The 14,599-nt window shown below is 34.5% G+C and overlaps 1 protein-coding gene across 1 annotated transcript; it reads left to right on the top strand.

Annotated features, from left to right (window-relative positions):
* The first annotated feature begins 447 nt into the window (after window positions 1-447).
* LOC129245720 (tropomyosin-2) lies at window positions 448-9,346 on the top strand. The gene is made up of 5 exons (XM_054884064.1): window positions 448-560; window positions 4,796-5,224; window positions 5,304-5,523; window positions 5,629-5,806; window positions 8,929-9,346. Exons 2-5 carry the CDS (start codon window positions 4,851-4,853, stop codon window positions 9,009-9,011), a joined length of 855 nt encoding a protein of 284 aa, XP_054740039.1. The 5' UTR covers window positions 448-560; window positions 4,796-4,850; the 3' UTR covers window positions 9,012-9,346.
* The last annotated feature ends 5,253 nt before the right edge of the window (window positions 9,347-14,599 follow it).

A 14,599-nucleotide genomic window follows, 5' to 3' on the forward strand; every position in this document is an offset into this window, starting at 1 on the left:
CTATGCGCGCGCTGGTATACAAATTTTTCAACAGGGAAATTTTCGAACTGCATGAGTTGGGGAATTTTCAAACTTTTCTGAAATGGCTGAGTGCTCTTATAAACTTTTTTTTAATTTTAATTGTTTGCGTAGACCTACATACATAGACGCATTTGCATGTAGTGCGAGAGCGCAGTGAGTAGTAAGCTAGCTGCTGGCACTCTTCCTGTCAATACATTTTCATTTCGAAACGTTTTTTTTTTTGTTGGTTTTCTGAAAAAGTAGGGAAATTTTTATTGCTTAAGAATGAGATGAATTGAAAATTGTTCGAATTGCACAAATACATTTACTTGCCATAGATATGTCCACACAAATTTACATATGTGTATGTGTGTATTGCGTATGTGTAGAATTTTTATCTATATGGATATGTTCCATTGTGGTGTTAGTGGCCATTCGTTCAGATCGCCCATATAGCCGCCCAGTTCGTAAGCGGTTGGGGGCTTTCTGCTTTGGGAAAGTTCGTCTTGCATCAGTGTTCTCGGGGTTTTGACAGCGTATAGTGTGTTTGGAACGCTAAGGTTAGTTAGTTAGTGCCTGTGAACGCTTGTAAGGATTTATAAAAGAAAATTATTATAACGGCAGCCAAAGAAGGTTTTTGAAAACATTAAAAAATAATAAATAAAAACAAAAAACTCATCAAAAATTTATTACAAAGAAAAAAAAAAAAACGAATTATTTATTTGTGTTAACTGCAATTTTCAAGTGTGAAAGTTAACTTGGTGATCATCATATGTAACTATATTTGTTGGCCTTCCGCTAAAAAAAAATTAACTTTATTATGTGTGCGTGTGCCTGTGAACATATAAGTATGACGAAGTGCAAAAAACAAAAAATAATAAAGATCAGCAGCTGAGTATAAGAAGTGGAAATCTATGAATAATGCCAATTTAATGCCAGCCAAATTAAGTTTGCCACCCATGTGCATACATACATACATACGTACATAAGAAAATGTCATATAAATGTATTAAGCTATTCACTAAAGTTATAGAAAAACTAATTTGTATGTTGGCCATAAGCGATTCATAACAAATGATATACTCATTGCTGACGGAAATTAGCTTATAAGGAGTTTTGTAACCGAATCGCTTAAGCACAAGCAATACACACACTGGCACACACACACATAAAATGTGCCCTCTACTTGCCCAAGTAAATTTTATAACACTTTTATTATTAGTGTTTGAGTATGTGTGTATGTATGTGCATGCATTTGTATGCGTGTATTTTCAATTTGCGATACAAATTTTAAAAGGTTCTTTAGCCATTTTCTGCAAATACACACACACGTACAAACGTATGCATTTGAGCCACAAAAAACAATACATTCTACACTTACGTACTCACATCCACCTGCATACAAGCATCGCTGCGCAATCGCTGTTAAAAGCATGCAAATATAGCAAAAATGCTGTGTCCCAGCTAGATCGCTCATGGATAGGCCTTTTCACATATCCTCAGTGCCTGACATGGCAGACACCTACAGTCAGAATTTTTCGATATTTGTCGCCATTTGTTTTTCGAATTGTCAAAACCATTTATTTTTAAGCTCAAGCAGCTTATATACACGTACACTCGCACAAGGCCACATAAAACACATACACTCATTTGCACTTTCACACAACCCACATTAAAATATATTTATGAATATATTTAAGTGTGTGTGTACTTACACATACTATATGTACATGTGCATGATTGCATATGGAAATTATTTGGCTGTGTTGAGCGAATTTTGGCACTCGTTTCCCTCATAAGATTTTACCTGGTCGTCGCTAAGAGCTTTCGCAGCTTTCACAATAACTAAACCTCTATCGTAAGCATGCGGCGTACAAGCGTGCGTTCGTAAATAACGTTCGTTGCTTCGGAATTTATCCTTGAGTTGGTCGGGCGATCGGTCGTCAGCTCTTTTCATTTCACAAAGAAATGTATGCAATTTGTTGTATTTTCTGTACGCCCACAAATAATTTTAATTTTAATTTTGTCTGAAATACATGCACACACACAACCACATGCATACAAACATATACGTATAAGTTTTAAAAATAGCCTCTTTATAAATGAGCTTAGTAATCGGTATCTATATGACCACTATAAAATTTATTTATTTTGTTCATTTAAATATTTATAAAAGTAATATAATATAGTGTATCCCTATACTCGAAACAAAACTTGATGCCTATTCGAATTATTCATGTGTAATGTTCGGCTAATATCTTGGCAGTAATGATCATAAATTTTGTGCACCCGAACTATTGAAAGATCGATGAAACTATGAAGCTCAAACTCAATACCAAGCCAAAGACTACCCATTCACTGTCGGTTAATTTTAGGCATCAATTCCCCAAAGACTGCCGAAAACAGAATTGCCTTGAAACTTTGTTCGCTAGAAAATGAAATAGTTAATAATTGCTATTTAGGAATTCTAAACTTTGATTATGTTAATTGAAAATACATTTTTTTATTATATTGTATTGGAGTAATAAATTATGTTATTGGAATAATATATAAATTGCATATACTGCATAATGTATGTACATACGAGTATATGTAAAGTAAAAGCTCTTTTAATCGGACACTCCTGGTTCCGATGCTCTTATGTCCGGCTACAACAGATGCTCGCATATGTCTGCTGTCCGTGAGGGGCACTTTTTCAGGGCAGACATACAAAGAAATTCTAAATTACGCATTGACACCAGCCGAAGATAACACGAAAAGTAGAGTGGTCAAAATAACATTTAACCAAAACAACAAAATAGAAAAAAGTAGCGAAAGAATGCGTATTCGGAATATGAAAAGGCATAGGTTTTTTGAAATGCTACATTCTAGAATTTCAGGCGCATATGTAGAAACAGAGGCCACGTAGCTATAAAAAAACACCATTCTCAAATCGCCCACACGGTAATTACACCTACGAATCCACACACATATACAGTCACTGGACAGTGTTTCCATAAAAACTTATTTTTAAAATTTCCGATGATAGGTTAACGAGAGCAAGTGTGTTAGAAAAAGCGCTCGCCCTCTCGGCTAACTCGATCAAAGAAATTAAAGTGGGCGTTAAAATTCATAATAATGACCAAAGTTAGGAAGAGACCAACATGTTTCGTACAAATGCGTTGTTTACTAAGTATATATTTTTTGTATGTGTGTTTGTAGAAAATACATATGTACAAACATATTGCACTTTAAGAGTTCGTGGCCGATACATGTGTGTGTAGATATGTACATGCATGAAAATATACATTGCTAAATTGGGCAACAGAACATTAATAATGGAGCCTTAAGCCATTTAAAAAATTTTATTAATATTATGAACTACCGGGGAGGTGGTAATTGCAATTTTTAATGGTTTCCTTATTTTTCTGTTTTCAATGGTTTTCTTATTTTCATTTTCGCTCGATTATATAGAAAATCAACTAAGAAACTAGTAAGTTTGTATAATTTCAACACTTACATAGCTAAAAGGTGAAGACCCAATTACCATAGTCGATGGCTTAACCGAACGATTTAACCATTTAATATATAGAAATTGCCTAGATTATTCTCAAACAGCCTACCCAATATCCAGTCTATAGTTTGGTACACGCAAAAACCGGATATACTTAGAAGAACTAACTCTGGCTTGAACCACTTCAAATTCAAGCATCATTTGGATGGTGAGAATTTTCTAAACCCAAATAGTGCCAGCTGTGACCATATACTTTCCACTGGCTCTAAACCGACTATTCGAAGAATATTTTGCATCACATTATATGTATGCACATGTATACTTTTATAATCCTATATATCACACAGTGATTCATTGATGACTCGAAATTCATTGCTTTTGTGCTTGCCACTGCATCGTAGCATAGGCAAAGGACTACCTATTGGTCATATTTTTATTGCAGGACACTCCGAACGACTAGGGATCCCACGCAGTGTTTTTTGTGCCAGAAGTTGTCAGATATTTCTTGGGTGGCTTCACTATGAAGCGTGTTCTTATTCTAGGGTTGCTGGTTATATTTCTGGCCTAATAAGAGGAAAATTAACATTGGTGGTGGCTATACTTGTATATGCATGTTAGCATATACCGCAAAAAAATTATACTCAATCACCTTGACCGAACCTTACTACCTTGACCTAACCTACTCTAACGTAGGAAGTAGTTTCTTTCGATAAGACAGCCCTACCTCCCCACCAAACACAAAAGTTATGAAGGATTTGTACGAAGTTTGGCGATTGGGTCTACTCACGGTGAGCGCTCTTCAATGGCCACCGCAACCATACTACATTATTTGAAACTCTGTTACTTTCTTTAGGGTTACGTTAAGTCTTCAGACTACGCTAACAAAGCAACCATTTTGAACGAGCTTGAGACCAACACTCGAGAAGGCAAGGGCGGAATAACGCCGCACATATTGAGCTGACCACTGTCAGCGAAGCCGAGGCAGCTTTTCGAATGACATGATGGGATGAACGTAGCTCAAAATAAAGCCAGAATCAATTTGATACCTCGTATCGTTGTTGTTTTATTAAAATTCATTTCTTTTCGTTCTTATCTGTTCACCCCGTGTATACGATTTATGACTGTGGCATTATGAATTTCTATCAAAAACAATTTTATCTAAAAAAGCGTATTTACTCATGTACTTAGATAAATATAACCGGAAATCGGTCTCTTATATATATCCCGTTGCTTAATATGTAAAAATTCCCTCTGAAAAACCACATAAATTAACCAATTCATTTTTCGTTTGTACTCTTGCAGTGTTATTCTTCATTTCTTTATTCCTCCCTCTAAGTAAAACAAAAACACAGACACCATGGATGCCATCAAGAAGAAGATGCAAGCGATGAAGCTTGAGAAGGATAACGCCATTGATAAGGCCGATACCTGTGAAGCTCAAGCCAAGGATGCCAATGCCCGCGCAGACAAATTGCAAGAGGAGTTGCGCGATTTGGAGAAAAAAATGGTTCAAGTTGAAGTTGACTTGGTCACCTCTAAGGAACAGTTGGACAAGGCCAACCGTGAATTGGAAGAGAAGGAGAAACAATTAACCACCACCGAATCCGAGGTCGCCACTTTGAATCGTAAGGTACAACAGATTGAAGAAGATTTGGAGAAATCCGAAGAGCGCTCCACCAGTGCCCAACAGAAATTGCTGGAAGCCACACAAGCCGCTGATGAGAACAACCGGTTAGTTAGTGCAATACAAACATTGAAAAACAATAATTTTTAATATAAAAAAACAAAACCATCATTCAACTCTAAACAGTATGTGCAAAGTATTGGAGAACCGCTCACAGCAGGATGAGGAGCGTATGGATCAATTGACTAACCAATTGAAGGAAGCCCGTATGTTGGCTGAAGATGCTGACACCAAGTCCGATGAAGTATCACGTAAGCTGGCCTTCGTTGAAGACGAGTTGGAAGTGGCTGAAGATCGTGTCAGGTCCGGTGAAGCCAAGATCATGGAACTTGAGGAAGAATTGAAGGTGAAAATAATAGAAAAAATCAAATTGCCTATGCATATATACATACATACATCCAAGGGAATTTTAAACTAAACGCTTCAATTTTATGTATTGTTTGTTGTTTAGGTCGTCGGTAACTCGTTGAAATCCTTGGAAGTGTCTGAGGAGAAGGCCAACCAGCGTGTTGAGGAGTTCAAACGCGAAATGAAGACTCTGTCCGTCAAATTGAAGGAAGCCGAACAGCGCGCTGAACACGCCGAGAAGCAAGTGAAGCGCCTGCAAAAGGAAGTCGACAGGCTAGAAGGTAAGATTTGGCATATGGTGCGCACCTATTTTTTCTTTAGAAAAATAAGAGAAATTTTTGTAAAATATTTTTGAGCAGATTTTTTATTATTTTTCATTAATTTGAAAATAATGCGCTTTGAAAGTAATACAACGTTTAACGAATGCTTAGCTTTAACTAATTAACTGACAAATTTTGTTGGTTATGCATTTTTAGTAGAAATCAGTTTTTTTGTACATATTTTTGTAAATATTTATTTACATATGTATAAAAACAAACAGAAATACTTTTTGTATAGAATCAACACTGAGTTGGTGTAATTTTTAAATTTTTTTATTTAATTTTTATTTTAATTTTTATAAAATTTTTACTACATCTACTACTGTAATATGCTATTAATGCTGCTTATATAATATGTGAAAATATTAAAATGCTTTTTGCAGACCGTCTCTTCCATGAGAAAGAAAAATATAAAGCAATCTGCGATGATTTGGATTCAACATTCGCCGAACTTACGGGATATTAAATATCAAATACCACAACAAAAATATTATCATTTCGAATATCATCCAGTCTCAACAAAAAACCTCATTCAAAAATACAAACAACTACAATTGTTTTCAAAATTCTTGTCAAATCAAAGAGAAAACCAAAAATTTCCTACATTACAATATATTTTGCCTAAAATTCGCATTAGCTCAGTTTCACAAACGTATTTCAGTGCCATCTGGCCACCTTATCTATACACCGCGAATAATTACATACCACTATACATTGCAAATCATCACAGAATCAATGTTTGACTTATCCGCCATTTTGTCCCTTGACCAAATGAAACTGCCATTCTCAATCACCCAAATACACTGTAAATATTCGTCCTTATTAGCCATTTATTTTTCATAACGCTACGCTCGTCAGCTGCGCTTTTAATATCTCCTAACCAATTCCTGCTGAGCAAATCTTAATTACTATGTACATAACAACAAAAGAAAAATGCTAAGGTGTGAAAAAGTACAAGTACAATTTGCCGCTCTAGTGAAGCCCGATTCTGTAAAAATTTACCAAAGGTGAAAATGTTGAATTAATCATTTTTTAATTATTTATATAATATTTTAATTTTTATATGTTGAAGTTTGTATACAATATGCTGTTTGTATATATGTGTATGCCTTATTGTACACTATATTTATTTTAGTACCCAGTGATTGTAGAAATGAACAACTAGCTTTATAGTTTTGATTCCCACACAAACACTTTTTGAGCTTTTTTTACTTCATAATTTATGAAAAGTTGGTATTTCAGAGTCATACAGTGGAAAATCTATATTTCATATTTCTTCCAGATCGTACTCTTTCAATCCAGCTTTGCTTACTTTCTTACAAACTTTTTTGTAATACACATTTTTTTCGAGCTTCATTTTATCTCAATGTCAAATACCAAATTTCATTTTGACTATTATAAAAAGGGACCATTATGTTCATGTAGAAAATTTCAATATGGTAATTACAATATTTCGATTGACTAAAGTGTTTATTCCTACTTGCTATCATAACAAACGAGTAGGAAAACTTCGAGTCAAAATATTCACTATTGAATGTTCCTGTCATAGTGAGAGAACACACCGTTGGAAGCATAAAAAAAAAGTGGCAGCTATAAAGCCAGAACTTCATATCAAGTGGAAAATTGAGCGAGTGACTGTGAGACTCCGGAGAAGCCTCGATAAAAAGTTCTTTGAGGTGTACATCATAACTCGCAACAGATTCTTCTGGAAAAAGTTTGAAATACATTTGCTAAGAAGACGTTTCTCGAGGTATCCCTAGGAGAATTTTTTTTCGTAGCTCTTGGAAGCCAATAAATCGCTTTTCGCTTAGAAAAAACGGCCAAGTTGTTATTGTAAGATTAACAATTATTTGAAAAATATCTGGCGAAATATTTCACATAAGTACAGTGCAAAATTTCAAAAAGATTGATCTAGTAGACTTTGAATTATGGCGTCCACGGTCTTCAAAACAACAAGTTTCAGAAAAACGCTTTAAAACAAGCAGGTATACTAGTAGAAATCCGCCTTTCAACAACGGACTCTCAAATAAGTACTCATAACTTTGTGACACAATATTTATGAGATATTATGTACTCATTAAAAAAATGTAAATAAAAAACATTTTGATCATTTAAAGCACCGAAATTTCTCCGAATGGATTTTGCAAGAGCCCTCTACTGAGAATAATTATTTATTTAAACTAATATAAGTTCAGTCAAAACGAAACCTGAATTAATGTTCTTTGACTTTCTTGAAATTCTTAAAAAAAAAATATTTTTCAGCTTAAACTGCTTTTTGGAAACTCCAAATATAATTTATTTGAATCTCAGTGTAAAAGAAAAAAATATCTTATTATAATCTCCTTTACAGCATGAATACTGGTTTTGAAGATAGTTAGTAATAAAAAACATTAGTGTTAATAAATTTTTTGTTTTACTTTTAAGAAAAACTTTAAATACGACGGCTTTGCTTAAATAATCACAAATACAACGTTCCGGAAGTGAGCCTTACTTCTAAACCCAATTTGATGAGCAAAGCGCTTTCTGAACATTTTTTCGTCACAATTTTTTATATTAGCCAAAATTCAACTCACTGTGCAAAACTTAACGCGTAAATTGACAGTGTTGAGGGAATTAGGAATACCAGATATTTATAATAATCTACGCTGAGTTGTGGAAGGTTGAAACCTTCTATTATTCTACAGTTTCTTGCGCTAGAATAAAGAATGTATGTAACTTCCTGACTTTCTTTGCGCGTTGCCCCCTGTGCACAAGTAATTTTGTAAATTATCTTTTATATGTTTTTTCTTTCCATATGCACACAAATTAGTTTTAGACAAACCTACACATTACTAGTTTTAGCGCATCCATAACTGAATTTTGTTAACTTGCCTTCTTTTTTTTCTTTTTTTGGTAAATACGTTTTGCTTGCCCCTTGCACTTGTAATAGTTTTTATTTTTGTGTTGTTTTATTATGTGTTTATTTTTACTTGTTTTATCCGTTCCATATTATACAATATTTGCACATTCTATTTGAAAATATACATAACAGTGTTTAAAAAACGACATTTTTGTAATTTCATATTTCCATTCTCTCCGTACAGACGAATTGGGTGTCAACAAGGATAGATTCAAGTCCCTCGCCGACGAAATGGACTCCACATTCGCCGAGTTGGCTGGTTATTAAAGAGTTCAAAGCGTGAAGACGACAATGCTTTTCTAAATCAAAAGTTCGCTTGTAAAGTTTTCGCCTTGGAACCAATCCAATCGCAATAACAACAGCAGCAACCTATTGTAACAATCTGTAAATTAAAAATAATTGTATAAATGTTAAAAACATCAACAACATATTGAAGATGAAAACAAAAATCATAAAAAAAGATATTAACGACAACAACAGCAACAACAACACCTATAATTGCTTTTTAATTTTTCTAGTAAAAAAATTCATCAATGCAATGGAAAGTCGATAGAACTTACGCGCTTTGAATGAATATTTTATTAAATAAATTTAAAAAAACACTTTTTACAATTTTCATAATTTCCTAATTTAACGAAAATATAATTGTAGTTTTATATGTGCACATACACACACATTTGGAGTATCAAACTGAAAAATATTATAAATTAAATGAAGATTTCTGTTAAAAACAATTAAAACTACAAAAACGAAAATGAAAAATATGTAGCTGCCTTGTCCATTTGCTTCAGTCGGCACGCTTCCAATTTTCAGTTCATTTAAATTCCACCTTTGCTCGTTTATTTATTTAGCATACATACATACAAGTTAACATATAGAGAGAGAAGAGAATATTGTTCGACTTTGATTAGGAGCATTACATACACTGGGAGAGCAAATGATAAATTTAAAACTAATATATTAAATAATAAAAACCAAAACCAACAAAAAATATTTAAAACAAACAAAGAATCATGATATTTCCTGCATCTTTGTATTTGCTATTGTTGTGATGTGGCCCAGGATCTGCTTGTGCGCAGCGGTTTGAAACACCTTCGAACGAAAACCTGAAAAATGTACCGATTAGACCCCATTTTCTTTTAAAAAATTTTTGAAAGACTATAACTTGAGGTCATGCTCGTTATTTTTCAGCCGTTCCACACTAAACAAGTCGGTTTCTTAAATTATTAATAACAGGAAAAAGCTTCACAGAGCCCAGTAGTAAAATCTAGTTGAAGGGTCCATTCTTATTAGTAGCATATCAGCGATCTGGTTTAAGGGTCTGTCATTGAAAATGCTATGTGAAAATATGTGGGATTTAACTTCAGAGAGCTAGACCTTAAAACTGTGCCAACGGAATAATAAGAAATACGAAGTGAAGCAATCAAGCTCTGGAAATTTGTAAATAAAACACAGTCAAATTAAGTTAGAAGCAAAATTTGGTTATAGACCTTCACTGATTCTACAAACTGATTTCAACGTTGCTCCCACGATTGGGAACATTTTTGGTACTCCACCGAAGTTAATCCGTTTATCACCGCGATTTCTTTGAGGAGCGGCTTTATCGTGGAAAATAAAAAAACTCGCAGAGGGGGATATCAGAGATACAGATAGGGAGTGGCATGGTTGAAATAAATCTCGCCAATAACTCTGTTATAATAAACAAGGAAATAGCAGGCATGTTGTCGTGGTGAATGATCCAGTCCTACCAGGATGCCACATAAAACTATCTGTCTCACACGAACATATTCACGATGAATGATGCCGCGATGATGATGATGATGACTTGTGGCCCAATCATGTTGAAAATAAAGATCGTCTATGTCTATTTCTTCTTTCATTTTCATCTTCGAAGAAAGCTGGACCAATTAAACCAATACCTCACTTTGCGTCGTGGTTACGCTCCAAAAAAACACGACGCAAAGTGAATTAAGATTTTTTATAGCAAACCATGTAAAGATCGAAGATAGGTCCCAGGGTTACGAAAATACTACTTTTTAAAAAGAAAATTGAACAAAGTAAACATTTAAATAAAAAACAAAAAATATAAAATTTCATTACATGCACACAAAAAACAAAAACAAAAAAATCTATTCAATTAAAAATAAATAACCTATTCAATTAATTCATGAAAACCAAAATTAAAAATAATCACTGTCTGATGAGTCCATAGTGGCTGCTGTCGTAAGTCGGCTTTCTTTTATAAAAAATCGATCCAATGTTTGCTGAACAACTCCTTTTTATTTCAACATAAAATAAAATTCCTTGTAGCAATTGGTATTCGTAGCTAACAACTGGGACACTTTAAAACTCCTACCGCTGTTAGGACCGCTTTTTAAAAAATCTTCATAACTTCGTCACGTTTTCAGACAACTCATTGATTTAAACTCTCAAACCAGCCCTGCCTAGCTTCAAATGTTTCATTCTTTTCTGTATTACTACCTTAAGCATTATCGTTGGATACTGCTTTACTATTTATGCCATCAAATAAACTTTTTGCTTTCGTCAGAATTACCATTTTACTTAATAGAATTCTCTGCGCAACTTGGTTTTCAATCTAAATAAATTTTGATCATCAAAGTACTCCTTGTACGGGTCATCGTTTTACCATCTAATGATGTTGCAGATTTTGCAGCCGATCTCGATCTCTAAAAGTTCTGACAATTTTTGCAGCCAGGCCAACAGTCTATGCTTTCTCCACAGCTTTTTCTCCTTTATCAAATTGTCGCAGAATATCTAATTTTGTCTTCAGTTTTTTTTATTTTGGGTAATTCTGCCCTTTCCTCTCATTTGGCTAAAAAAATACATGTGCATGTAAAAAAATAATATAACTCTGACAATAAATAAACACGTAAAAATTTATATAAATTTATTATGCTCTTAAAAAAAAAACACAACACACTACGCAATTGAATTAGCAAAACAAAGTGAAAATAAAACTGTATTGAAATTGCGTTGATTTTTAGTTAGAGAGGGAATCCCCGAGTTTTGGTGGCATGGCGCAATTAGAAACGAAAGTGTTGACATCTTTAAAAAAAGGAAATAAAAAAGAAATTCGAACCCAAAACAACGCAACCTCGAAAATCTAACGCAACTTGGAAAAAAACGCAAAACGAAACGACGCAACTCGAGGTATTGGTGTATTCCATTAGTTTAAAAACCACTCCAAACAGTACATTTTAGTGGATGTAACAATTTTTCTGACCAATTTAATTATTCGAGGGGTTTTCAGACTGAAATTCAAGCAATTTCATTATGTACAAGATTAAATCATATGAGGGGCAACAAGGGTGTGCCCATAGCTACATACGAGTATATACTGGGACAGTCAATTTAGTGCAGCAAACATAATTGAACTTTGCTGGGTTCCGGGTCACTCTGGAATAAAAGGCAATGGAGTTGCTGACGAACTCGCTAGGGCGGGGTCGGCAGCGAATTTTCACGGTGCAGGGCCATACTGTGGTATTAACTGGGTATAAGCTAAATACAGGGTAAATAGTTGGGAAAATACTTAAGGTATTACACATTGGGAAGTCATACAAGAACTCCGTCAAGTCAAAAGGCTTTTAAGACCAATAGGGAACTTCATAACATGCGTAAGTAGAAACAAGGAGAATACTTGGTTTCCTGACAGGATCTTATAACTTAAATAACCATTTCAAAAATTTACATTGGGCATGTGACAGAGTGTTGACCCTGCCTGGAGGATAATGAGACCAGAGAGCATATCTTGTGCAACAGTATTACCTTGGCAAGGACGAGACTGCACCTCTTTCATCGAGATCAAATAGATCCGAATGAAATCAAGAATTCTTCTGTTGCAGATATTCTGAAATTTGTCGGCAAGGCAAAAAATTTACTTTGCTTTCAACCAATTCCCAACCTGAGGCAGGGATAAATATAACCTGTGCAAAATATTTACAGTAGCAGTCCAATTGACTGACTAGTATTAACTACTTCTAAAGCATGTAGTAGGACACGAAGGATCTTTTAGGCCGAAGTGTCGCCCATTGGGCACACTACAGATACAAAATTATTATCATTATTATTACTCGAGGGTTTGCTTTTCTCCAGATGCTGCGATTTTGTTTTTGTTGACAAATTCATCCAGGGTGAAATGAGCTTCATTACTAAAGATAATTTTCCGTGAAAAACCAGCATCATGTTCAAAGATCCAATTCACGAAATTTTTGCGGGCTTGATAATGATCTGTGGGCTTCAATTCTTGTATTAATAGAATTGTTTAAGGATAAAAATGCAATTCCTCATGTAAAACCTGCGAAACAGTCGATTCAAGAAAATTCAAGTTGAACAAAGAATTTGTTTGAAATTTTGTTATTCCAACAAAATTTCGGCTTCAGACGCCTTAAAAATGTTGCAGACAACCTATGGGGACTCTGCTCTATCGCGTGCACGTGTTTTCCAGTGGTACAAATCGTTCAAAGAGGCCCGTACATCGGTTGAAAACTTGCCTCATGAACGTCGTCCAGCAACATCAGTAAACGACGAAAACATCGGAAAAGTAAAGGAAATTGTGCTCGGAGCTCCTTCCGCAAGGCCGATCAGTTAAAGCTGAATATTATTTAGACGTTTTAAAGCGTTTGCGCGAGAACATTCGTCTTAAAAGGAAGGAATTGTGGGACAACAAGTCATGGATCTTGCATCACGATAATGCACCAGCTCACACATCACATCTTGTTCGCGATTATTTGAACAAAAATAATGTTAATATCGTTCCACAAGCACCGTATTCGCCTGATATGGCTCCATGTGACTTTTTCCTGTTTCGCAAGCTCAAGTTGTCGCTCCGTGAAAAACATGTTGAGACAATTGAAGTCATAAAAGAGAATTCGAAGAAGGAACTGAAATCCATACCGAAATAGGCCTTCCAGAAATGCTATGATGATTGGAAAAAACGTTGGCATATGTGTATCGCCTCCAATGGTGATTACTTTGAAGGAGATAAAATAAAAATTGAACAATAATTAACCGTTTGTGTTTTATTAAATCAATCTCGTTCATATTTGAGCAGAAGGTATATCTCGGAGAATTCGTTTGAAAAACATTTTGTGTACTGGATTAAGAGTTGGCATAAATGTAGAGGTAGTCCATATAGTGGTTTCTTTTTAAACATTTAGATGATGGTTGGTTTTCTCGAAAGATCAAGCATTCCTATTATTTATGGAATACGATTTTACTTATATGACTGGCTTCGCAGTAGTGCACCATGTTAATCCAGTTTTCCAAGAATGTATGCGTTACTATGTGTATGCTTTTTATAAGAAATTCAAAATGCACATAAATTCACCTTCAGTATACTCTTCTCCTCTATCTTTCTGTTATTCTAAACGGTGGTGGAAGATTTATTCCATCATCTTCTTCAAGGACCCGAGCCGCTTTCTTTTTCACATAAGACGGATGATTTAAAACTAGGATACTGGTCTTAGCCAACAATCTATGGCTAGATAATTTGAAATATACCACCACATTTGCTCGCAATAATGTTATATTTAACATTTTTTCGGTGCTTGAAGTATACATAAGTATGTACCTCTGCCATGTAATTGCGTTGGTCTCGTTATTTAATGGTCACAACTCACATGTAAATACATGCACATGCAAACACTTTAATATACGCGGAGTGAATCATTTTAAAAATGTTAAGAGAGAATTGACCTTAACCATTTTTTATAAGGAAGTTATGGAAATTCCCAACGCTCCACAGAAAAAAGGCAAATTAATGCGTCATTCGGTGTTGACAAATGATTTTAACGCAACGAATTCATAACACTAGACTGCTTATTGCAAAGTTTTTA

The sequence above is a fragment of the Anastrepha obliqua genome, chromosome 1 (genome assembly GCF_027943255.1).
Source record: "Anastrepha obliqua isolate idAnaObli1 chromosome 1, idAnaObli1_1.0, whole genome shotgun sequence".
Classification (NCBI taxonomy): Eukaryota; Metazoa; Arthropoda; class Insecta; order Diptera; family Tephritidae; genus Anastrepha; species Anastrepha obliqua.